The sequence below is a fragment of the Sordaria macrospora genome, chromosome 4 (genome assembly GCF_033870435.1).
Source record: "Sordaria macrospora chromosome 4, complete sequence".
NCBI lineage: Eukaryota > Fungi > Ascomycota > Sordariomycetes > Sordariales > Sordariaceae > Sordaria > Sordaria macrospora.
In genome coordinates, this window is record NC_089374.1 from 1,459,810 (window position 1) to 1,481,924 (window position 22,115).

Below are 22,115 nucleotides of genomic sequence, written 5' to 3' on the forward strand. Positions count from 1 at the left end.
GACTGGATTGATGATTGCCAGAAGAGGATTCCAGGGAAGAGACTGCCCCGCCTGGTTTGGAATAAATACGGTAGTCTGCTGGCAGTGGGTTGTACAGTAACGCCTGCCACAAAGCAAGTCCAGAGAGGTTTCCGCTGCTCTGTCCGTCTGCTCCCGTCTGTCTTGTCCGCCCGTGAGAACTTTCTTCACTTCGCTTTTATCCCCGGCCCAACAAGTGGGGCACAACGCGAGTCATCATTGGCGTGCCCCTTGGGCCTCGACAACCGTGATCCCGCCCTTCTGATTCTCGCCTGACCTTCGTAGTGGCAGGCTTTCTCCAGCTTCAGTTCTCAACACCGCATCAACTTGGCACGACCTCAGATTGTGGCGTTTGACCGTCCAGCACACCAGGCCCCACCTTTTCTTCCTGTTTCAGAAAGAACTTGGAGAAAATTGCCTTGTGTCGGCCTACGATTGTCTCGAGGATTGTCATCGCAATGGTGACAAAGATGGCAATCTCGAGGCAATGTCGATGGAAGCGGTCTGGCCGTATTAGTCAACCACCACCCAGTATGCCAGGCACTCGATGGGATGTGTCTTTGTTGTTGCTGTCTTCACATGCAGTGTCGGGTGTCTTGGAAGCCGTGACTGACATATTCTGGAGAGAACTGAGCATGGCATGTCATCGCTGCCGTCTGCCCCTTGCCTGCCCCGTAGCCCTACCGCTCCAGTGGACTGCGCCAACCCCGGAAGGTACCTGAAGCTATGATGCATTATCGATTGGTGACCATGTGAAGTCCTCAACTCCATCCATAAACAACAACCCGAGAGAATAAACAATTGGGCGCAACACGTACCTTCATCGCATACCTCAACCATGGACTCCGACATCCCCATCCAGATCGCCGAGACCGTTCAGACAGCGCACATCAAGCGCGATCCCTCCCCTTCGCACGACATTAACCCCTCTACCGCGGCCTCCAAGCGCGAGCCCGCGTCCGTCCAGACACAACACCATGACTACCTAATAGACGACGGCGGGATTGATGAGGACGATGATGAAGATGAGTACGCACAGTCGAAAACAGAAACGGACGAGGAAAGCGACTACAACGTGGTCAAGTCCCGGCCGCGGCGCAACATCCATCAGCTACCCCCGATCCCGGACCTGCGGTACGAGCAGAGCTACCTGCACAGTATACGCAATGCAGACAGGTGGTGGAAGGTGGTGTTGATTACGGCGAGGGATCAGGCATGTTTTTTTTTTTTTTCTGCTGGCTACCTTGAAAATCTCCATGACTACATGTCAACTAACACAAACCCCCTTCCTAAACAAACAGGTCATGATGCCCCTAGTCCAAGGTCTCCTCTACAACATGCTGGTCTGCGGATGGCAGTCCTGGAATCGAAACGCCCAGATCCACGGCTCCTCAATCGGAGCCCGGGTACGGCGCTGGTGGTACGGGGTCAACAACTGGGAGATTCCCCCTGCTCCCGGTCTATCCTCTCCTTCTGTTAAGCGATAAGCTACTTTATACCACCAAAAACTTTATTCTGGATCCATTCTTATACTTCTATTCCCCTTCGTTTTGTCGAAACAGGTCGCAAAATGTTCGCATCTTCCAGTTTCGCCGCTCCAGCAGCTGGAATCTTAAACGCAACTTCGGTGGAGGAGGAGTTGGCTACGGAGGAAAGGAGGGGAGGAAGGTGGTGGAGGCATTCAACCAGAACTTTCAGAGAGAGTTGGGCGGTGGTTTCGCTTGAGCGGCAAGGCGGATAGGCGTGGGCAAGGGGCCTTGAGGATGGAATATTTGCCTTACTTCATTGCATGGTGTTCTAGATGGCATCGAGACAAGCATCTTGACTTGAGCTTTCATGACAAAATGGGAAACATCATGGAAAGATGTGAAGATTGGCCATATCCGACTGGCTACATGCCCGGTGGGTAAGAGACTGTCACATGCTGTGCACGCAAGCTTTTCAATTTGTCTCGTGACTCTAGTAAACTCAAGGATGAAGATGCTATCATGACACAAATGTTTGCCGATATCATCGCCTCCATTCCGTGGTAGACGTTTCATTCCAATCCTCCAAATTCTCTTCCAAGCTCCCAATTGAGCTTCCGTTTAGAATAACATGTCAACCCCTTTTCGCCTCCATCGGGCAACGGAAGACCTAGAACAATCGCCCATCATGTAGTCTCCCAACCTTCTTTTTTTTCTCTATGTCGCATATGATACCGCGATCTTGGTCCACATCAGATAACTTCGTGCATGATAATACTCCCTAGCCATGTTTTGTACACCCTGAACTCCCTACTTCCTCCGTGACTGACATAATCCCAGCAAAACCTAACAATAGAAAGAAAAGGAAAACAGGCAGAGCCATGACTAACCATACTGACAGAAAACGCTCTGACACTCGTCAACAGTCCATCTAACGGCCAACGAGTTTCTGGGGTTGAGGCTTTTCGGGACTCCTAATCGGCAAAGCCTGCTGTCCTCCGGGCGGTCCCAATCCCGGGGGCGGCGACAGGGGGCGTTTGATACCACCACCACCCTTTTCAACAAGGGGCTTAGCCGCGGCTTTCGTGAGTGGAATAGCAACGATCTCATCCTTGATTGCTGGCCCATCATCCACATCCGCCATGGGCATGTCATTCTCCTTGCCATCGCCGACCGACTGACCTCGAGACTGTGCGGGAGTCGACTCCTCGCTCACGACGATATTCCTATGTGCCGTCCGAGGGTGCTTGTGAGTAATCGTTGGCGAGAGGGGTGGACCATCAATTTTGGTGACTTTGGCGTTCTCGTCGAAGCCCACGCGGATGGGGAACTTGAACACGAGGCTGTTGTCGTGATCATCGTCATCTTTGGCATTGCCGTCGTCATCGAGATCGTCTTCGTCCGCCATGTCTGCATCCTCCTCATACTCCTCTTCGTCTTCTTCGTCCTCCTCCTCACCGTCGGCAGCCGGGACGTGCTCGTCTTCCTCGTCATCGCCAAAGTCCGGTTCCTCGCTAGCCTCGTCCTCTTCATCGGAATCGTAGTCGTCGGCCTTGCTGCGCTTCTTCTTTCGGGTGGTGGCGGCGGCAGAGCTCCATCCGTTCATGCTGTGGTGTACGGCGGCTGATCGTCTCGGGCGGCCTGTGGGTCCAACTGTGAGCTCTACTTGGTCTCCTTTCTTCGCGTCAGCGACGCCTCCCGTCATCTCGACATCCTCGTCGCCCTGGGCACTCGCCGGATTGCTGGCCGTCGTCTCGAACCGGGTGGGTGCTCTTACTTGCCGCCCGCTGGCGGTGGTGATGGGGCCGGCGGGCTCGGCGGGGGTGTGGTTCCTGGTGTTCCTGGTGGACCGCCGGGTCGCGGTCGAGTCCGTGTAGAAGTCGTCCTCGTCGTCCGAGAAGGTGTACTTCATGCGCTTGCCGCGGGTGCGGCCCTCGTACAGCGAAAGACCGGGCTCCGGCCGCTTGAACTGCTCCTTGCGCATGATCCGGTACTCTCTCCGTCTGCGCTTCTCCTCGGTGGCTTCGAATCGGGGGATGCTGTTGGCAATCCTCTTGGCCAGGGCTCGGGCCTTGGGTCCTCCATCGTTCTTTTCCAGCTTCTCGGCAAGCACCTTCAGCTCTTCAATGTTGCCGGCAACACTCCACCATGTTCGTGTGTGTCCTGCTGGATTGCTCTCCCTGTATACTCGGAAATGCGTGTCATCGTTGCCCTCGATCAGGTAGTATCTCCGCTTATCGCCGTCGGTTCCCCAAGGTTGAACGCTGAGGCCGACATTCAGATCGTCTTCGTGGCGGGTCCTGTAGTTCTTGTTGATCATAGTCTTGACGACCTCGGAGGACGCGAGGGACCAATGGATCAGTGTGCGCAGGAGAGCAAGCTGGAGGTCAATGACGAATTAGCCTTTGTGTTCCTTGTAACGTTTTGGAGTCTTTAAGTGCGGCGAGGAATGGCATACTCGTTGTACTGGGGTCATGGAGGCAAAGGTGGCACCTCCAGCAAGAGGGTTCTGACCCTCCCACTCCTTTGCCCATTGACTCTTGTGCGTCTGGATAGCTTCTTCGAGGGCGCGTCCATAATGACCGGCTCTGTTGTTTTGGATTCGTGTATTAGCCAGTTTGCACGAATTGTGTTGGGGCTGCTGTAGGCGGGGCAACACGCACTTGACATCCTGCTTGCGGTTAAGCATAAGGCCAAGCACCGCGCAGAGAAAGTTTTCGACGCGCTCGCCTGGGATAGTCTCGACCACGTCACGCTCCAGCTCTTGGGGTCCGAAATTGGCCAAACTTTTCGGAAACGCTTCGGTAAATCGGGCACGGAACATGACAATGAACTAGATAAACCCATGTTAGCAACCGATGGCGTCACATGCAATGGCACGCGCGACGGTTGGTGCTATTCCGCCCTTTCAACGCGACAAAACGCGCAATCACGTACAGCAATGTCAGGGTTGTCGGCTAGAACATATTCATGAGGGGGGGAAGGCTCCCTCTTGCGTCGCGGCGGCGTTGTCTCCCGGGGTGGGTTCAAGGCCGGGTTTTTGTCGACTTTGTGGAAGAATTTCAGGATGCCTTGATGGCGTTCCACTTCAATGTCGGCTTCATCATCGGTTGGCGGCGCCGATAGCGATGAGATGGACGAAAGATCGGAAGAGTCGTCGTCGGCCATGATGTGCGGTGGTGGTTGATGGCACTGCGTTTGCTCGTTGCGAGTTGCGGTGCTGAGGTTGAAGGACGAGCAAGGGTGCGTGCAAGGGAGAAAGTGGGTGCGGCAGTGAGGAGCAACGTTATAAGAGATCGGCCGCAATAAATTACGTACCGGGCCGCCAGCAAGAGTCCCAGGGCTCCCAGCCTAAGCTCACAGGAAGAGAACTGCACAAGGCGCCTGCTTGATAGGCACATTTACCAACGAATCCAAGGCGAAAAGCCGTCTTTCTTCTATCTAGCGCCGGAGCCGGGTTTGCCAGGTCCAACAAGCCGCTTGTTACCTCTATCATGACAAAAGTTCCATCCAACCGCACAGCCCATCACCTCTCCATGAAGTTCTGCCCGAGTCCCATCCCATTCGTAGCCCAGAGCCCAGAGCCCAAGCATTCCGTCGATGCCAGAACATGATTTCCAGGTAGCGCTCCTGGGTACCGGAGAAAGCCCGCATGACTCGCTTAAGGCAAGCTCTCGTCAAAGGTTCCAAGTACCCAAAAGGGGCCGAGGTGCATGGTTGGCGATGCGATATGCTAACGGCCACTATTCATAACAGTTGTAGAGGCGGCAGTTAGGGAAGATGGGTGTTTCGCCGGGGTTTTGGTGTTATCAAGCAAAGTGATGGGTTTTTCCAAGCCCCATGTGTTCCCCAAAAATATTGTTAGGGGACGAGCCCCAAGGGTCGACGTGTGATCCCAACGGGGACTGAGATCCCCTTGCCCTCAATGTTCCCCGTCCGGTGTGTGGTATGTCTTAGGTAGCAAGACGCGAATGGAGGGTGTGTATAGAGATGCAGGGAGCGAATGAAGGGAGTAAGCCAAGGCGCCGCTTTTCCCTGGCCTAGACACGGCATATAGACGCGATCTAGCAGGGACCCTCTGTTGCGGTAGCCGTGCCTCCATCCCCATCGCCAAAACAAGTGGTGCAACGACAACTCCAGCCTTGAAGCTATTCGCATTCCGGCCATCGTTGTCCACACCCAAAAACGAGATGACGTATCGCGGGTGCGGAGGCCACATTTCATGCGCCTATAAGGAGTTTCGAGACCTACCAGCAAAATTCAATGTCCCGACAGTGACAATGTCTTCAATAGGATCATGAATGAGCGCGAACACCCGCCGACCTCGACTCGCACTTGCGAAGTCCTTTGGCGGTGATCAAGGGGATGACTCGGGTTGGCGAAAGCTCGACGCTGCTCCTGCCTCCTGGGTCGAGAGGGCCTGCATCCACTGCATCGGTCGCTTGAACGATTTGAGTTCGCAAAACCCAAGGTCTTGCAGCGAAATGGTCCACATTAGCAGAACCACGGGCCTGGAGAACTCCAAATCGCAGCACACAAGCCGCGATCACGATGAGTAGTTCATTCGACGTCTGATAGTACAACGCAACTCATGGGATCAGTTGATCGCACCTGGCCAAATGTTAGACACCATCGGGGTGAAATTGAAAGGGCAAAAATAATGTATCTATCGTACTTAACTAGAGGCCTGCAGTTCTTCGTTTGGTTCGCTCCTGTGTTGAAGGTTATCGTGGCTGGCATCACTGCAGCGTCCAAGTGTCAATCCGGCGGGAGGTGTGAAGTTGGGCGGATGACGATAGGAAGTGGGTGGCGTTCCTGCTTTTGGCGTGACCTGATGGAACGTCCGCGTACCGTGTGACATTGTTACAGCGGAAGACTCTACACTGTCCGTCGCATCAAGTTGCGAAATGCAATGCGATTGAGAACAGCATCTCGACACAGCGAAAGACAGAATCGTCACATTGCAAAGCAAGATATGAGGCTTAGGCAACATTCCAGTTTATTACAAGGAAAGTATGCGACACTATTCACATAAACCTGAAGTTATTTTGATGGAAGTGACAACGATGTGAAGTGAATGGCACAAGGCTCGCCGTGAAGGGGAGCGTCCAGTCACGGGCGTTTGCAGCGTCTGATTGCGTCTCCACGTGATGCAATTAAGCACTTAAACGGAGCGTAAGCCACACGTCCCTGGCTGTCAGCCACACCCACTCCCCGCGTTAGGGCAGCTCGGCTAGCCGCACAGGCCTAGGGTGTGGCTTCATTTTCGCGCAAGTCCACACAAGAATTTGGAAAAATATCGTCTTGCTCTGACTTCGGGAGCTTTTTACGAAGCGCAACTCAACCTTCAACTTACCGAAACCCGGCCTTTACTTTCAATCATTTGAGGTAGGAGGGACAAAATGGGTCGCGTCGTAAGTAAATCCCGATATCTTCATTATCCAGCTGTTCTCTCGAAACGATCGCGACGAAATTTCCAATCTCGAAAACCGACGACGACAATGGGGGGAAAACCGACGATTGCAGAAATTCGGCGCCCAGGGCGGCAAGGGGGCGATTGGGAGATTTGGAAGTGATCGAATCGAGAGGATATTTGGCAATCAACAGCACATGGCCACACACGGCGGAGGAAGGACTCGGAGAACGAAACGGCAGTGATGGCGATGCTGACCATGCATCTTCTACCCTCAGATTCGCAACCAACGTAAGGGCCGCGGTTCCATCTTCACCGCCAACACCCGGTTGAACAAGGCCCCGGCTAAGTTCAGATCTCTCGACTATGCCGAGCGCCACGGCTACATCCGTGGTGTTGTGAAGGAGATCATTCACGACCCCGGTCGTGGTGCTCCTCTCGCCCGCGTTGTCTTCAACTCCCCCTACAAGTTCAAGAAGCAGAGCGAGACCTTCATCGCCAACGAGGGCATGTACACCGGCCAGTTCATCTACGCCGGCAAGAACGCCGCTCTCACCGTCGGCAACGTCCTCCCCCTCGCCTCCGTCCCTGAGGGTACCGTTGTCTCCAACGTCGAGGAGAAGGTTGGTGACCGTGGTGCTATCGGCCGTACCTCCGGTAACTACGTCACCGTTGTCGGCCACAACCCCGAGGAGGGCAAGACCCGCATCAAGCTCCCCTCCGGTGCCAAGAAGGTTGTCTCCAGCAGCGCTCGTGGCATGATCGGTATCGTTGCCGGTGGTGGCCGTACCGACAAGCCCCTTCTTAGTACGTTTCTCCCGGTATCCGTGGTTCTCTAGAAAGAGCGGAAGTGCTGACCAATTCTACAGAGGCTTCTCGCGCCAAGCATAAGTTCGCTGTCAAGCGCAACAGCTGGCCCAAGACTCGTGGTGTTGCCATGAACCCCGTCGACCATCCTCACGGTGGTGTAAGTTTTGCAGGTATCCAGGACTTTGATGATCGCGAGCTGACATGGTGCTACAGGGTAACCACCAACATATTGGTAAGGCTTCTACCATCTCCAGGTACGCTGCCCAGGGTCAAAAGGCGGGTCTCATTGCCGCCAGGAGAACTGGTCTCCTCCGCGGTACCCAGAAGACCAAGGAGTAAAGCGATTTCTTGTTTGTCATCTGGGCTGGGGTTTCTGGGATTGCATTGGTCTTTGCTGCTTTGTAGTTACGGGACTGCGAAGGCGGCTGGGAGACTTCCTCTTTCTGCAAGCATCTTGGAACGTACCGGAATAAAAATGATTCCCACCACACAAAGCAGCAAGACGGGTGCCAGATGCGAGCCGTGTTCTCTCATATGGTGGGCGAGCATGACCCGAAGAGTTCAGGTCACGTCATCGCATGAAGGAAACTCGGAAGGGCATGATAACTATCATCCTAGGCAAATTGATGAGCGGACATGATCGTTTTTCTTCGGTCAAAAGGAAGCAACTACAGCTACTAGTCTACACATCGTGACAAGACTATGTATGATGGGTAATGCGAAAGGAAGAGAAGACAACTCTATGTGGCATCTGATACTCTTGATGTTAGCAGGGAGAAAACATGATACCCAATTGCTCTACGCTGTTGTGCACGTACTGGCGCACCTGACGTCAAATGATGGAGACAAGGGACCGTTTGCTTGGATGCTCCCTTGACATACTAGCAGCTACTAAATGTACTTCCATGTGCAATGCACAACAGCAATAAGTACTTGCCCTGTTCCAGCGTGGTGTCTATTGTCGTGCGATCTCCAGCTCCTCCTCGCGGTCTCACCAACTGAGGTCCAACTGAAATGCTCAACACGCTATTGATAACTCGGCCGAAACGTATCATCACTGGAAATATTGAGTCTCTCATCAGTGTCTCATTTCCACTTGCTATTGGAGCTCGCCGCTGTGGTCGATCCAGTCCTGATGGGGCAGCTCGGAGTTTCTACTCCACCGCCCCAGTGAGCCCAATCCTTACGGCTACGGCGAATTCCACCTTGAACCCCTTGCGCGGTTGCTACCCCGCCGTGGGCTGCTTCTCGCTGTCAGCTTCGAATATTATTCTAGCCAACAACTCTTTCCACACAACAACACCAAGTCGCTTCAGCATTCGTAGCAACTCACTAGACAAGATGGCCGCCAACAAGGACTACAGACTTCTCTGCCTCGAGAACCCCCTTCTCGGTGAGCCCTACTCTCCCGTCCCACGCCAATTCTTCTTTCCTTGCGCTTGAATTGGCGCCTGCCAATTTTCTTGGGCACCAGTTCAAGCGGCTTTCCATATGCCCGGTTTCGCCCCGCAGCACTATGGCGCAACTTCCTGCTTAACTATGGTCAAAACCTGCGTGAGCATGCAGCTAACAGCCAGCTTCCAGACATCCAGGCCTTTGGCGATGAGGCTCTCCTCGAGAAGTACGGCCTCAAGGCCAACGACGCCATCCTCGCCGAGGAAAAGCACCAGGGCCTCTTCGAGGACCTCCTTCAGAACTACGATGCTAAGCTGATCGCCGGTGGTGCTGCCCAGAACACCGCCCGCGGTGCTCAGTACCTCCTCCCTCCCAACAGCGTCGTCTACCTCGGCGGTGTCGGTGACGACAAGTACGCCGCCATCCTCCACGATGCTGTCAAGCAGGCTGGCCTCCGCGTCGAGTACCGTGTCGACCCCAAGATCAACACCGGCCGTTGCGGTGTTGTCATTACTGGCCACAACCGCTCCATGTGCACCGAGCTCGGTGCCGCCAACCACTACGACCTTGAGCACTTGAAGAAGCCCGAGGTCTGGTCCCTCGTCGAGAACGCTGAGGTTTACTATGTCGGTGGTTACCACTTCACCGTCTGCCCTCCTGCCATCATGGAGCTCGCCAAGCAGGCTGCCAGCGGCAACAAGCCCTTCATCCTCTCTCTCTCCGCCCCCTTCATTTGCCAGTTCTTCAAGGAGCCCCTTGATGCCTCTGCTCCCTACTGGGACTACGTGATCGGCAACGAGGGTGAGGCCGCCGCCTACGCCGAGTCCCACGGCCTCAACATCACTGATGTTAAGGAGATCGCCAAGGCTCTTGCCAACCTCCCCAAGGAGAACACCCAGCGCAAGCGTGTTGCCATCATCACCCAGGGCACCGAGCCTACCATCGTTGCCGTCCAGGGCGAGGATGAGGTCAAGGAGTTCCCCGTCCACTCCATCGATCCCGCCAAGATCAACGACACCAACGGTGCCGGTGATGCCTTTGCCGGTGGCTTCGCCGCCGGTGTTGTTGAGGGCAAGTCCCTCGAGGAGTCCATCCACATGGGCCAGTGGCTTGCTAAGCTCTCTATCCAGGAGCTTGGTCCTTCGTAAGTTTCCACAAGTCTCTTATTCTGCACTGCTTATCATTCCACAGCCAATGACTAACTCCTTGTCTCAACAGTTACCCCTTCCCCAAGCAGTCTTACCCCGGCCACAACTAAATCTGGGAGACCAGCTTTGGTTTAGTTAGCAAGGAGTGAGGGGAAGAAGAAGAAAACGAAGAAGAGTAGATAGGTAGATCATTATCCTGCTGTTCAGTCGGCAATGGGAGAAGGGGCAGGGCGTATTGGTTATAAGGTATCCAGGAGGTCATTTAACATTAGGCTTGGGGTACTTTACTACATACACATCACATGGTTTGAAAAGATCTTGGCATAGGGTCAAAGAAGTCGGCATCTAAGGTCAACAAAATTGGGTTTCAACAACGGCACAATATACCACGGGGGTTTTTACGGCAATCAACGTATACTATCTATCTATACCTTTGCTAGAGTCATTGATTGCAAGAGTGACATGGCTTGAACGAAGCTGGTATAAAGAAGCTCGAGAAGCTGGATTGACTATGAATGCATGGGTTGGGGTCTGACAGCGGGACTCTCAAACCAGGTTCAAAGAATGGCTTCCCTCATCAACGGCCATATTCCTGAACCCTCTGCGCTTACCGTGTATGGCTCGATGTTGATACCTGTCACCTAGTTTCCAGGTAGGTTCAGCGTCGGCGGAACACTTGAACACAGACAGTCTTCGTATCCTCATGACGCTCGGCCGAGAGAATTCTTAAATTACCTACAAGTGCTGATCTCTCGCCCAATATGAAAATTTTCACGGCTGGGTTTGGATCAGCTCCAGCTTATAAAAATCATGAGCACGATGCTTCTAGGAAGTCCTTCTTGATCTGTCTTCATATACGTGCTAAGATCCTTGGCTTACTACTCGTAGCGGTTCTTTCACTTTAGCAACAATGTCGGAAAGACTGCCGCTTACTTCTGCCTACCCGGCTCAGCTTTTGTGGTTGCGGCTGGGCGATACTTCGCGGTTGAAGATCATCCAGATTTTTTTCAACTCCCCTTTTCTCGTCCCTTCCTTTTCTCATACCATTCTTCTTCCTCCTTCTTAATGGTGCATCAAATTCCTTGCATGATCACTCCTTCGCAACTTGGTCGGTTAACACCCGGTTTGCCGTTGACCACATTAGGTAGGTAAGGTACATACCTCTCATGGCTTCATCGTGGTAGGGAAGTGGGTTCGGTTGTTTGGGCAGGGCACCGATGAGACTGGACCTCGGAAGGCATCTAGGTATTTATCTGTTGAGAACGAAACAGGTTACCAACAGCCCAAACATGCCAGCGTGTATATATACATGCCCCGATCAGAGAGGCATATGGAAGAAGACATCGCACAGACATGGTGTATGGCAATTTAGCCTTGAATGTTTTCTCGTAAAGTTTTAATGGTTTGTGTAAAAGTCAAGTATCGAAGCTTGCGTGTGTCAATCTGGTAAAACTCAAAATTATGCTTTTGGATGCGTTGTTTCTTGCATTCTTTCCTTGTTCCTCTTCTTCTCACTTGTCTTCATCCCTCTGGATCATGTTCCCGATTTCTCTTTTGCTCCTATCATCCATCATATCCCCTTAAGAACGGAAACCAGATCGCTTCTTGGTTGTTTCGCTCCTCCACCGTGTTCTTCACCTGTTTTCCTCCTTTCAAAAATTCCTTAAAGCCACGTAGTTTGGTTAATGATGATACGCTGGATTCCGTCGCTCAAGAGAGGCGAGACAGACGAAATCAACAAGAACCTACACACTTGCTTCCAGTAAGTGACTGGATCAAGGGACGACTTAGGCCGAAAAGACCAAACGCGCAAATAGTGAAACGAATCCAAGACGTATGCGCGGTACGCAATAGTAAAGGAATCAGAAGGTAAGCGGAATAACTCCGAAGGTGGGCGAACAGCCTTCCGGCTTTTGCTGATTCCGTCTCGAGCGGGTGCCATCTACTTGTATACTGGTGCTCCCTATGCTTGGTATGGCTCATCATCTTTGCCCGACTCCCAAGGGTCAGACAACGTAGACGCCCAGACAACCAACAGCCGAGGCATCAAGGACAGCCCAAATGATTGAAGCCTCCATCATGGTATGACCAGGAACCATCGCCAATGTCCTTGACCATTTTTGTCACCTGTTTGCCCCAATGCAATATCGGGTGGATTATCGCTTAGCAAGTGATCGTGAACGTGTTGCCGCAAAACGTTGTGGTGTCGATATTCGCTACCAGCAATGCTGTAGATTCCCAATCAGACTAAGCCGATGAGTCCTTAACGCAGATTTGTAGGCGACAGGCGTCGACCTTTTGACCGTTGTTGCCATCACTGAAGAGTCCCAGTATGGTGAAAACCAGTGTTCATGTTTTGACCTGTGATCAGCGTCGACATTCAACGCTTCGGGAAGCCAGGAGGGGGCTGAGGCCTTCCGCCAGCTCCGAAGCCTGGAGGTGCGCCAGCGAAAGCAGCTGAGGTGCGCTCGCAGTCATTAGCCCAAGCATTCATAAGAGCTTGCCTGTTGTACTCGTCAACCTGAGAAGAGGCATACGCGCCAGCGTTTGACTGGTTGAAAGCATTTTGCTGTGCGGTCCTGGTAGCCATGCCACTCTGTCCGAAGCCGTTGAATGCATCAAACTGTCCCCCATTTCCATATGTGCCACTGGGGCTCGAGTTTCGAGGGCCAAAGCCCGGGGGAATCCTACCAGCAAGCCCGGCAGACTTGGGCTGGGATGACACGCTGGGGTTGCGGTTGGGAATAGCATCCCAGTGGGACTTTGCTGGCAGGCCCCAAGGACTATTGACCGGAGGAAGGCTAGAAGTCGCACCTGAGAAGGTCATAGAGGAGAACGGGGAGTTGGGCATGTCGCCCCACAACCCGGAGGGATTGGTGGCCGTAGTATTCCAACCAGTACCAGGCTGGCCGACACTGGACCGTTGCCTGGTATGCGAAGCTGATGCCTGTCCCAGCTCCGGCCACGCACCGCGGGGAGAAGCAGCCTGATGCTTCGCGGAAGTGGACGGGATAAGGCTGGCCAGTTGGTTGGCAAGTTGCTGTTCAATAGTGCTGGGGCCAGTGGTGATTGAGGCTCCTGATGGCATTGCCGCGTTGCTCATGCTCTTGGAATGCATATACGGCGATCCCTGTCCTCCCCAAGAACCGGGAGTACCACGACCAACAGAAGACCTCGGAACTTCGTTGTCAGCAGTGCCAGGAGTGTAGAAGTAGTTCCAGGGCAATTGCTGGAATCCTCTGGCAGTAGCTGACCCAGGAGCCGACCCAGAAGCGGAACCTTGTCCGGAACCAGAGCCTGGGCTAGGAGATCCGAAAGCATTCCGAAGCTCGTTAGCGGTGGCAGAACCAATTCCGTACGAAGTCTCGTCTTGTCCATGGCTGCTGGGCTTCCGAGAATGGCCGGTCGTATCCGGGGGAGCAAGGAAATCGCTCAAGAGCTGGTACATTTGGGCGTCGATGGAGTACTCGGAGTTTGAAGCGGCCTGCGGTGCCTTCGGGGCACGCGAAACCGAAGGCTGGCTCACAGGAGGCTGAATCTCCTTGGGGTCTCTGTAAAAATCGCGATCTTCGGCAAACTCGTCCAGACTGTCCAGAGCAACCTCCTCAATAGGTGCCGTGACAGGAGCGGTAACTGGGGCAGCAACGGGGGCCGTAAGAGAGGCCGCAACCGGAGCGTTCACAGGAACCTGGTCAACAATGGGAGACGGGATATCCTCGGTAACCGGGAATCCAGTCTCGGGAGAGGGCCGCTGTTCAACTTCAGACTGCGCAACGGGCTGCTGTTTTCCACCTTCCGCATACGCGAACTTGGTGACCTCACGCGAGTCCTCCATAAGTTTGCAGACCACAAGAGGAAAAGTCGAGCGTTCAGCAAGATCGATCGCACAGAAGAGGACATCGAAGATGCGAGTGAAGGCAACGTCGTCCTCCGTAAAGCTGGCATCCTTGACGTCCTCAGCCCTGGGCTTCGGCTGGCAAGTGGTGGGATCGTAAGACAGCTGGCAGCCGTCATGAAGGTCGGGCCCGTTCAAGCATTTGATACCAATGGTTTCCTCGTCCTCGGGGAACTGGTAGGGCACAATAGACTTGAGTTTAGTATCGCTCAGCCACAGCTCGAACAGAACGGTAAGCGCGCGGGCAAGAGCCTTGCACATGTTTCCGTAAAGGGGCTCCAGGTAGGCCTGGAAGTCCACGATGTCCTTGCTGTAGGAGCAAAGCCAGGCCATATACACGCGCAAAAGGGGCAGCGTGCGTTGGAAGGTGGCAGTATATCTGCTAGCCGTATCCGCTTTCTTTGCGGAGGCAGCACTAGGGGCAGCCGGACGTCGAAGGATATCCTGAACCTCCTCGTGGAGGATGCGGGAGATCGTATGAATCACACGAACGTTTTGCAACAAGATGAACTGGCAGGACAGGGATCTCTCGGCGGTCCAACCGGCTACACAGCCATGTTAGTATCCAGACATGTAATAGTTGCCGGTAATTCAGCTTACCTTCAACGTTCTTCTTTCCGACAACGTAAGCCGTGATGTTGATCAGCACCATCTTCAGAAGAACCTTGGTGACATCAGCTTGGTTGCTCTTGGTCAAAGCCAAGGCCAAACGAGTGTCAACCTCGGCTTCAAGTTCCTTGCGCTCGTTGAACTCTTCTCCCTTTGAGTAAAAGGCATGGAGCTTGACAAACCAAGAGATCATGGCATCGTCACTGCCCTTGGCCGCGGCAGCAGCTTTACGCTTGCGGAGGGTTTTGAACTCGGTTTCGAGGTTGGCCGGGGCATTCGGGTGCGGCTTGTCACATGCGATGGCGCGGTAGAAGTGGTAGACAACCTCAAGATGGTTCTCGAGGGTGGCATAAATGTGCCCACTCTGGTGATGGGCAAATCCAGACTCTGGCATGAGGTCGTTGGCCATTGAGTAGTAAGCCAGGGCGGTATCGAAGCGGCGGTCCTTGGAGCGGATGAGAGTGCGGTATCTGGCCAAGTCGCCCATATAGACGAGAGTTCTGTGGCAGGACGCGGTGACAAGCCCTTCAAGATTCGCAGCAGCGGGGTCGACCCTGTCTTCGTCCGGCACAGACATGTCCTCGAGATCGGCCATGCGAGCAATACGCTTCAGTGCCTTCATGTTGTAGCGAGCGCACACGCGCTGGAGATAGCCCTTGTAGAAATATTGGGTCGTCTTGAGGAAGGCCAGGTAGAGCTTCTCTATGCTGCGCTTGTGGACCGCTTGACCAGATCCCTGGATTTTTCCGATGGCGTTTCGGTAGGTATTCGTGACCATGCTATGGGTGCTCCAGAGGGTTTGCTCGACGTCCAGTTCGCTCGCCGCGCGAATATCGGTCCAGATAATGCTAACGCAATGGAGACGGTAGCTAGCAGCGTATTAGTCAAACATGAAGTCTTTGTTGGTCACGGACAGCTCCCACTTTTCCATTAGCTTCTCAATCTTTTGGAAGCGAGCCTCCTCGTTCGAACCCGGTCCGCCATGCTGGATGCTTTGGGTTTCCTTGTGGATTGCAGCTCGAACCTTCTGGGCCGCCCTACGACACCAACTTCGTTAGCAAGAGTCTCTTTCGTGAACAATCCAACCGTTATGCCCAGGCTCAAAGGCCACTCACTTCCATGCCTCCTCGGCCGTTGGGATTGCACCTGTAGTCGCCATGATTCCGGGTTGGGCGCAGTGTCGACGAGCAGTTGATGTCACCCGCTACGGATAAAAGTTGTTGTGCGGAGAAGAAAGGGCAAGGAGACGAGACAAGATCGATGGGCGTCCGTCTGGAGGGGGGACTGGAGCGTTTATGTATGAGGGTTGGGGGTGGGCGCCCGAGCAGGAGTATGTAAGTATGCCGAAGTATGCGCAGAGTTTCGGCGTGTCGTAGTCGGAGGTCTACCGGAGTAGGTAGGTAAATGTTATGTGCAGATTCCGGGTAACTGAGCATCAAGCTCTAAGCCTGGACAAACCGAGATGGGGGCGGTTGTACTGCAAGTGCTCCATCACTCATTCAGAACTTGTCTTCGGCGGATGTGCGCAGGAGGGCGCTGCGTCTTGCGGGCTGCAGGTCGACGACGGTCCGGCGATGTTGAGCACATTGGAAGGCGGGACAAAAAATTGTATGACTAGAACGGCGAGGCGAGACCCGTATCGCAGCAATCGGAGACGAGCACGCGGCGGGCGTAGTGGGTGGGTGGTCGTTAAGAGAAATCCTATGCCGATCCGGTGACGCGCGCAAGGCGGAACCCCAAAAACAAAGATCGGGTCTCAGCAACAAAAAAAAAAAAAGAGTTGGGTCGGATATGTAGAGAGATGCAAAAAGTTGAAGGGATTCACGCGCGCAATCATGTGTGTGGTCCGTCCTCTCTGCCGCTCGCCAAAGAGTCGGGTCCTTTGACGTTGGACTGCTGCGACTTGGAAGGCCGATGTACAAATGGAAAGCCCCTCCTGGAGAAGCACCAGCTCGCTCTAGCGGCCCAATCAGCGGAGATCGCCCGGATGAAACACGCTGGGGGCGAAGTCGTTAGCTGGGTTGGTGAAGGTTTCCAGCACCAACGGCGCTCTAGCAACGCTAACAACCTAGTAGGTATCGCGAAGGGCAGTTGGCTCGTGCACATTTGCCTTCACTCCCGTCCGGCTGGGGCTGTCTTTTCACATCATCTGTCGACATCGGATTCCACTCCAACACCCAACATCTGAGCTTGCGCCAACCTACCACTTACAAACAAACAGTCATATGCGAACAACCTACGTACATACCATTTGTAATTGAGAGGAATGAACCGCACAAAACATTGAATTCCCATTTTCAAGGAGTAAAGTTGGTTAGAGAAACCACAGTATCGAGTTATTCCACGACAAGGTTACTACCGGTCTGATTCACCACAACCAACGTCGCTACCAGATACGCAACAAAGGGTAAGGGTAGCAGGCAGCATACCTAGCCCATGACCAACAGATCTCAGGTACAGCCATCGCCGTCAAAGAACACCAAAAAGGCACAAACATGAAGCGGTCACGCGAACCGGAGAAGGAGGACCCTCCGTCCCAACAACAAACAGCATTATCTCCTTATCCAGCAGACCAACAGCACACAGGTGATACCACCGGTACAACAACGAGCCGATCTACCAGCGCCGATGTCTCCGGTTCACCACCCGCTGCCAAGATCGCTGAGCTGGATCCCGCCGAAAGCCCCAGCCAAGCCGGGATGCAGATGAAGTGTTCGCTGCCGCCACACAAGGACATACTGGTGTTTTCGACCTACTCCGAGTACGAATCCCATTACAACAGCACCCACACCAACCGGTGTCTCGAGTGCCGTAAGAACTTCCCCTCGGCTTATCTGCTCGGGCTGCACATCGAGGAGAATCATGACTCCTTTATGTCTGTCAAAAGAGACAGAGGTGAACACACGGTATGTCCTGTCTTCCTGCTCCTCCTCCTTCCCATCTGGTCTGGCCGCTAACCAACGCTGCAGTACTCCTGCTTCGTGGAAGGTTGCGACCGGAAATGCATGACGCCCCAAAAGCGACGGATGCATCTCATCGATAAGCACATGTATCCCAGAAATTTCTTCTTCGCGGTGACCCTGCACGGTATCGACGGGCGGCAATCGATGCTGCTGGATGAGCGGCGGAAACCGGGCAACAGGGCACCGACAACGGCAACAAAAACGGGCTCTCCGAAGCCCAAGCCCACCTCCAAGTCAAAACCTCCCTCAGAGACGAAGGAGAAGCAAATGGAAGGGCAGATGGAAGTAGACCAGCCCGAGCTTGAGACCGCTCCAACATCGACGAAAACTGAAGCTGAGATGACTGACGAACAGCATGAGGAGCCGGTGAAGGAGACGGTTGACGTGGATATGGGCGACTTGGTAGGCAAGATGTCGGCACTGCAGTTTGTGCCCTCCAGCGTGAGATTTGGTCGTGGAGGACGGAAGACTGGATTCGCTAGAGGGTGATAACAGAGGAAGTGGGCAAGAGAGGATCCGCTACGCTTGACCAAGCGAATTCCATTAGTCTCGAGCAACTGAAGCATAATATTGCACAGCCAAAACGGAAACATGCTGATTGAGTGCTCACATTCCATATCATGACAGAGCATGTTCGTGAGGTTGTTATATCTGCTTCCGAAACAGTAAGCATCAGGCATAGCTTTGCAAAGGAGAAAGCATATTGTCTTACCCTCTCCTCCCGTAACGCCTCTATCCCACCTCCCAAATGCGGGCTTCAAAAAGAGATATTGTTGGTATCATTATCGCGGTGCGGAATAGCCGCTCGCCGGCTCCTGCTCGCTCCCGCCTCCCATGGTTTCTCCATCACATTTCGATCTTGAAAATTGTTGTTTGTCCCCTCCGATTCCCTCTTCAGTCTCGCAATAACCCCACCCCGTTCTCCTTCTCTTTAATCGCCAGTGGCACACCCTCTGCACCCACAGCTCACGCACTGCACATCCTGGCCCTCCTTCAGCTCGGCCTTGGGTACGCGGCAGATGCACGTCGAGTTGAAGTTGGTCTCCTTGGTCTGAATGCAGCGCAAACAGCACAGCTTCTCGTAGCCGTTCTTCTTCCACTTGGCAATCAGCATCGCGTCCGCGTATCCGTTCTTGAGCAGCCACTCGTACAGCTGCTTGCTGATGGCTTCCTTCTCGTAGTAGAGCTCGTAGATGTACCGGCTCCGCTGGTGCGAAATCTGGAAGATGGGCCATTTGGCCTGGTGCTTGGGGATGTTGTCCGTCGGCATGTTCTGCGCGTCCTTCATCTTGTTGGCGAAGATGAGCAGGTCCTCCTCGATGTCGGCGAAGCCCTCTGGGGGTGGCTTGCGCTTCGAGGCGGGGCGAATGGCGGGCATTGTGAGGTTGTCGGTGGCTCTCGGTTTCGAGGTTTTGTGAGCGGCGTATCAGTGTACGTAGTTTGTGTCGCGCTGTTGTGTATATTTGGGAGAAGAGAATCAAAAGTTGCGGTGATATCGCAATGGTTTGTTTGGAAGATGTGAGAACTTCAATGCACTGCAGTGGGCGGCTGGACAGAGAGAGCTGTGATCCGCGCTTGCCTGCCAGAAATGCCTTGCGACTGTGGCGCCAACGTCACTGGTTTCTCATTGCTGTTGTGGCTAGTGCTCTCCGCGCCCGCAGTCTGGGTGTAAGAGCGACTGTGGCTTAGCTTGATGTTACCCCAAACCGACTGCTGAAGCTACAAGCCGTCATGCGAACGACGACCTAGCTTGGCGAACGGCGACAACCTCCAAAGGTCTTCGAGTCGCGAATTGGCCCAAAATGTCTATCACACCTACCAAGTACGCCATCACCACCAGGCAGTGTAAGTGCCCCGAGCTCCCAAGCTGAACGAGCAAGTCTGACGGCCAATTGTAGCGGCGAACTGGGACGACGCCAAACGGAGGGTGTTCGCCCTTTATCGGCGATGGCTCCGATCGGTACGTTCACGAACGAATAGGGAAACGAGTGATTCCCAGCATTTGACGACGGACACGTTCGATATCGATTGATATACTGGGAGGCGTGCGAGAAACAACCCAACCGAGGATTTGCTAATGAGGATATCGCAATACAACAGACACCCGAGATGCAGTCCATGTACTCGCTACCCCTCCCCATCTCGGTCATTCGCACGCGCATCAGACAGGAATTCGAGCGCAACCGCTTCGTTAACAAGTTGAACGTGGTGGATGTTCTGCTCACAAAGGGCCATGCCGACTACCAAGTAAGGCTCCACTTCATCGTCACTATCCACATGGACATGAATCAGGGGATTCCTAGGAACGGGCACAGCAGTGGGGTCCATGCCCAAAATCTGGAGAACCCCCAAATGGAGAGAAGGGGGAGTGGTTCCAGACAAGGGGTCCGCGAAGATGGGATATCAAAGCGCCGGCACATGTTGTGCGCCGTCGGCAATTCGAAGTGGTTGTTATGGTACTTTGACGCTGACTCTCCATGCGTCTCTATCAGGAAACCATGAACTTCTGGCGCCAGACGACTCACATGATGTCGTACTTCAACGAGGAGAGCTTCCGTGGAGCCAAGAGGCTTCCTTCCAGCTTTATCGATGGCTTCCTGCAGGTAAGCCTATACATCCAACTTTCTTGTCTCTTGGTGATGACCATGTTCCGATGTGTGGGTAGCTCACAGTACTCTTGTCTCATTTTAGGGTCGCAACTAAGAAGAGCGATAACGAAGGGTATCAGTTGTCAGCCTTTCCGCTAGAGCCTATGTATATAACCCAAGCCAGAGAAACATCCATGGACGCAACCGCTTGTCCTTTTATCTTCTCCCCTTGTTTTAATATCCACTCACAGCAAGTCTCTTCTCTGTTTGTATGCCTCTTTTTGCTTCCCCTCCATGTGGATTACTACTCCCAAGCCAAAGCCCAATAACGCCATTACCCATGCTGGTGAAACTACGATGAAAAGGAAAGGTAGAAAAGAAGATGGGTTATGCGGACGCAGAAGCCTTCTTCTCGGCGAAGTCATTGCGAGCCTCAAGGAACTTGTCCGACACCACGTCGCAGAGTTCCTGAATGTCGCGCAGGCCCTTGCGGAGCGCCTCGACAGCGGTTGTGCCCTCTGTATGTTGCTGTTAGTCCACATATCCATGAATATCTACTCAGCAGGAGGACGAGGGAAGGTCACGCACCGTAGGTCTGGATTCTGACGTTCATCTTGGCCTCGGAGGGATGGGGAATGGCGTAGGCGCAGAACTCGACATCAGGGCTATCAAATGGTATTAGCACACACGGAATAACTCAGTTCATTCAGGAGAAGACATGTGAAGCTCAAGAACTCACTTCTTCATAATGACGTATCTGAGAGCGTTGCCAAGAGTATGGTTTTCCTCGAGGAACTCGAAAGAAGCGGCAGTGGGCGTAGAGCCGGGAAGCTGTGCCAATGTTAGTTAAAATGGTCCTATAGATGATTCTAGAGGATTGTTCGGTTTCACATACAAGTCTAACTTTAGTTGACGCTCCCTCCTCTTCGTACTCCTCCTCGCCCTCCTCGCCCTCCTCGCCCGCATCCGCCATGGAGACATCATCCTGAGTCTCGGGCTGGTGAGAGGTCGGGGTCTCCTTCATGGTAACCTCCTCGCCATCGTCGCCGAACTTGGTGATCTTGCCCATTTTGACTGTAGTAGTAATCTTGGTGACCGAAAAGTGTGCCGGGGAAATATTCAGCCGTCGAGCGGACTCGTTGTTGACTTGGATAAGTATATGCCGTTCAAAGCACAAGAATGGGTTGAATTCAAGTTGTCGGCGGCGCGCGAGCGAGTGAATGGTGAACAACAACCTGGTTGATATGAGCCTCTATCGCCCTCTGTTATCGGAGAAATTTTTAGCGTGGAAAAGAAGTGGAAAGAGTTCGTCCGTCTGCCAAGACTTTTGTTAAGGTAAGGACGGTTTGCCCCCACCACTCACTGCACCTGAAAGTTAGGCGAACCTGCCGCAGCGCAGACAGTTTTCCCCACCTGCGGACAGCCATTTGGCCTGTCGGGTTGGCTTCCGGGGATGCTCTACCGAGCTGAGTTGAGCTTTGGCCAGATTTCACAAACTCGAGACTCCCTCACTTCACCACCCGCCTTACCATGAACGAGCCCTTTCGAGATTCGGTTACGCCCTGTACGTAGAGGGGCTCACCTTTGGAATTCGTTTTGTGACCAATATTGAGGCGTTTGCGGGACGCTCGGGCAAAAGTCATGAAACCAGAGTGTCTCCACAACCCCCCTCATCTCGCCCGTCCAGTTGTACAGCCGACGCTTACGTTCAGTTATATCATAAAATAGCAGGACACGAAGCCCATATTCAAGACTTTTTATCTAGACACCACGCAGTCAGATACCGGGTCCACTACCCGAAACCTCTCCG

The 22,115-nt window shown here is 53.6% G+C and overlaps 9 protein-coding genes across 9 annotated transcripts, besides 2 other annotated features; 5 read left to right on the forward strand and 4 right to left on the reverse strand.

Moving 5' to 3' along the window:
- Positions 1-820: 820 nt before the first annotated feature.
- On the forward strand, positions 821-1,875 carry SMAC4_08846 (uncharacterized protein). Its single transcript, XM_024655539.2, has one exon. The coding sequence runs from the start codon at positions 857-859 to the stop codon at positions 1,496-1,498; it is 642 nt and encodes a 213-aa protein (XP_024511415.2). The 5' UTR covers positions 821-856; the 3' UTR covers positions 1,499-1,875.
- A 209-nt stretch (positions 1,876-2,084) lies between these two features.
- SMAC4_08847 (uncharacterized protein) lies at positions 2,085-4,652 on the reverse strand (the record flags this gene model as incomplete). Its single annotated transcript, XM_066090859.1, has 4 exons — positions 2,085-3,864; positions 3,943-4,072; positions 4,148-4,317; positions 4,422-4,652. The coding sequence occupies 4 exons, from the start codon at positions 4,650-4,652 to the stop codon at positions 2,416-2,418; spliced, it is 1,980 nt and encodes a 659-aa protein (XP_065946771.1). The 3' UTR covers positions 2,085-2,415.
- A 1,421-nt stretch (positions 4,653-6,073) lies between these two features.
- Positions 6,074-6,095: a sequence feature (Short protein (SMAC4_13618, WPJ63084.1) was converted to a misc_feature.).
- Positions 6,096-6,159: 64 nt separating this feature from the next.
- Positions 6,160-6,224: a sequence feature (Short protein (SMAC4_13618, WPJ63084.1) was converted to a misc_feature.).
- A 596-nt stretch (positions 6,225-6,820) lies between these two features.
- SMAC4_08848 (60S ribosomal protein uL2) lies at positions 6,821-8,554 on the forward strand. Its single transcript, XM_003343631.2, has 4 exons — positions 6,821-6,898; positions 7,176-7,704; positions 7,767-7,864; positions 7,921-8,554. The coding sequence occupies exons 1-4, from the start codon at positions 6,887-6,889 to the stop codon at positions 8,044-8,046; spliced, it is 765 nt and encodes a 254-aa protein (XP_003343679.1). The 5' UTR covers positions 6,821-6,886; the 3' UTR covers positions 8,047-8,554.
- Positions 8,555-8,721: 167 nt separating this feature from the next.
- SMAC4_08849 (uncharacterized protein) lies at positions 8,722-10,670 on the forward strand (the record flags this gene model as incomplete). Its single annotated transcript, XM_003343632.2, has 3 exons — positions 8,722-9,100; positions 9,292-10,246; positions 10,321-10,670. The coding sequence occupies 3 exons, from the start codon at positions 8,722-8,724 to the stop codon at positions 10,358-10,360; spliced, it is 1,374 nt and encodes a 457-aa protein (XP_003343680.2). The 3' UTR covers positions 10,361-10,670.
- A 900-nt stretch (positions 10,671-11,570) lies between these two features.
- Positions 11,571-16,526, reverse strand: SMAC4_08850 (uncharacterized protein). The gene is made up of 4 exons (XM_024655540.2): positions 15,870-16,526; positions 15,678-15,791; positions 14,746-15,623; positions 11,571-14,690 (listed from the first exon to the last, which is right to left on the reverse strand). Exons 1-4 carry the CDS (start codon positions 15,911-15,913, stop codon positions 12,631-12,633), a joined length of 3,096 nt encoding a protein of 1,031 aa, XP_024511416.1. The 5' UTR covers positions 15,914-16,526; the 3' UTR covers positions 11,571-12,630.
- Positions 16,527-16,914: 388 nt separating this feature from the next.
- Positions 16,915-18,366, forward strand: SMAC4_08851 (uncharacterized protein). Its single transcript, XM_003343634.2, has 2 exons — positions 16,915-17,660; positions 17,724-18,366. Exons 1-2 carry the CDS (start codon positions 17,250-17,252, stop codon positions 18,204-18,206), a joined length of 894 nt encoding a protein of 297 aa, XP_003343682.1. The 5' UTR covers positions 16,915-17,249; the 3' UTR covers positions 18,207-18,366.
- Positions 18,367-18,648: 282 nt separating this feature from the next.
- Positions 18,649-19,095, reverse strand: SMAC4_08852 (uncharacterized protein; the record flags this gene model as incomplete). The annotated part of the gene is made up of 1 exon (XM_003343635.1): positions 18,649-19,095. The coding sequence occupies one exon, from the start codon at positions 19,093-19,095 to the stop codon at positions 18,649-18,651; it is 447 nt and encodes a 148-aa protein (XP_003343683.1).
- Positions 19,096-19,450: 355 nt separating this feature from the next.
- SMAC4_08853 (uncharacterized protein) lies at positions 19,451-20,464 on the forward strand (the record flags this gene model as incomplete). The annotated part of the gene is made up of 4 exons (XM_066090860.1): positions 19,451-19,562; positions 19,616-19,677; positions 19,818-19,964; positions 20,210-20,464. Exons 1-4 carry the CDS (start codon positions 19,520-19,522, stop codon positions 20,462-20,464), a joined length of 507 nt encoding a protein of 168 aa, XP_065946772.1. The 5' UTR covers positions 19,451-19,519.
- A 228-nt stretch (positions 20,465-20,692) lies between these two features.
- On the reverse strand, positions 20,693-21,564 carry SMAC4_08854 (uncharacterized protein; the record flags this gene model as incomplete). Its single annotated transcript, XM_003343637.2, has 4 exons — positions 21,201-21,564; positions 21,045-21,136; positions 20,894-20,970; positions 20,693-20,823 (listed from the first exon to the last, which is right to left on the reverse strand). Exons 1-4 carry the CDS (start codon positions 21,372-21,374, stop codon positions 20,693-20,695), a joined length of 474 nt encoding a protein of 157 aa, XP_003343685.1. The 5' UTR covers positions 21,375-21,564.
- Between the last annotated feature and the right edge of the window lie 551 nt (positions 21,565-22,115).

What these genes read in the sequence shown, in the direction of transcription:
- SMAC4_08848 (XM_003343631.2), top strand. An exon ending in TACCGACAAGCCCCTTCTTA is followed by an intron (nt 7,705 to 7,766) that starts GTACGTTTCTCC and finishes CCAATTCTACAG; the next exon opens with AGGCTTCTCGCGCCAAGCAT. An exon ending in TCGACCATCCTCACGGTGGT is followed by an intron (nt 7,865 to 7,920) that starts GTAAGTTTTGCA and finishes ATGGTGCTACAG; the next exon opens with GGTAACCACCAACATATTGG.
- SMAC4_08850 (XM_024655540.2), bottom strand. Translation starts at nt 15,913, where the DNA reads ATGGCGACTACAGGTGCAATCCCAACGGCCGAGGAGGCATGGAA. An exon ending in ACGGCCGAGGAGGCATGGAA is followed by an intron (nt 15,792 to 15,869) that starts GTGAGTGGCCTT and finishes TTGGTGTCGTAG; the next exon opens with GGCGGCCCAGAAGGTTCGAG. An exon ending in CGGAAAGAAGAACGTTGAAG is followed by an intron (nt 14,691 to 14,745) that starts GTAAGCTGAATT and finishes ATGGCTGTGTAG; the next exon opens with CCGGTTGGACCGCCGAGAGA.
- SMAC4_08846 (XM_024655539.2), top strand. Translation starts at nt 857, where the DNA reads ATGGACTCCGACATCCCCATCCAGATCGCCGAGACCGTTCAGACAGCG.
- SMAC4_08851 (XM_003343634.2), top strand. Translation starts at nt 17,250, where the DNA reads ATGAAGCGGTCACGCGAACCGGAGAAGGAGGACCCTCCGTCCCAACAA. An exon ending in GAGACAGAGGTGAACACACG is followed by an intron (nt 17,661 to 17,723) that starts GTATGTCCTGTC and finishes CCAACGCTGCAG; the next exon opens with TACTCCTGCTTCGTGGAAGG.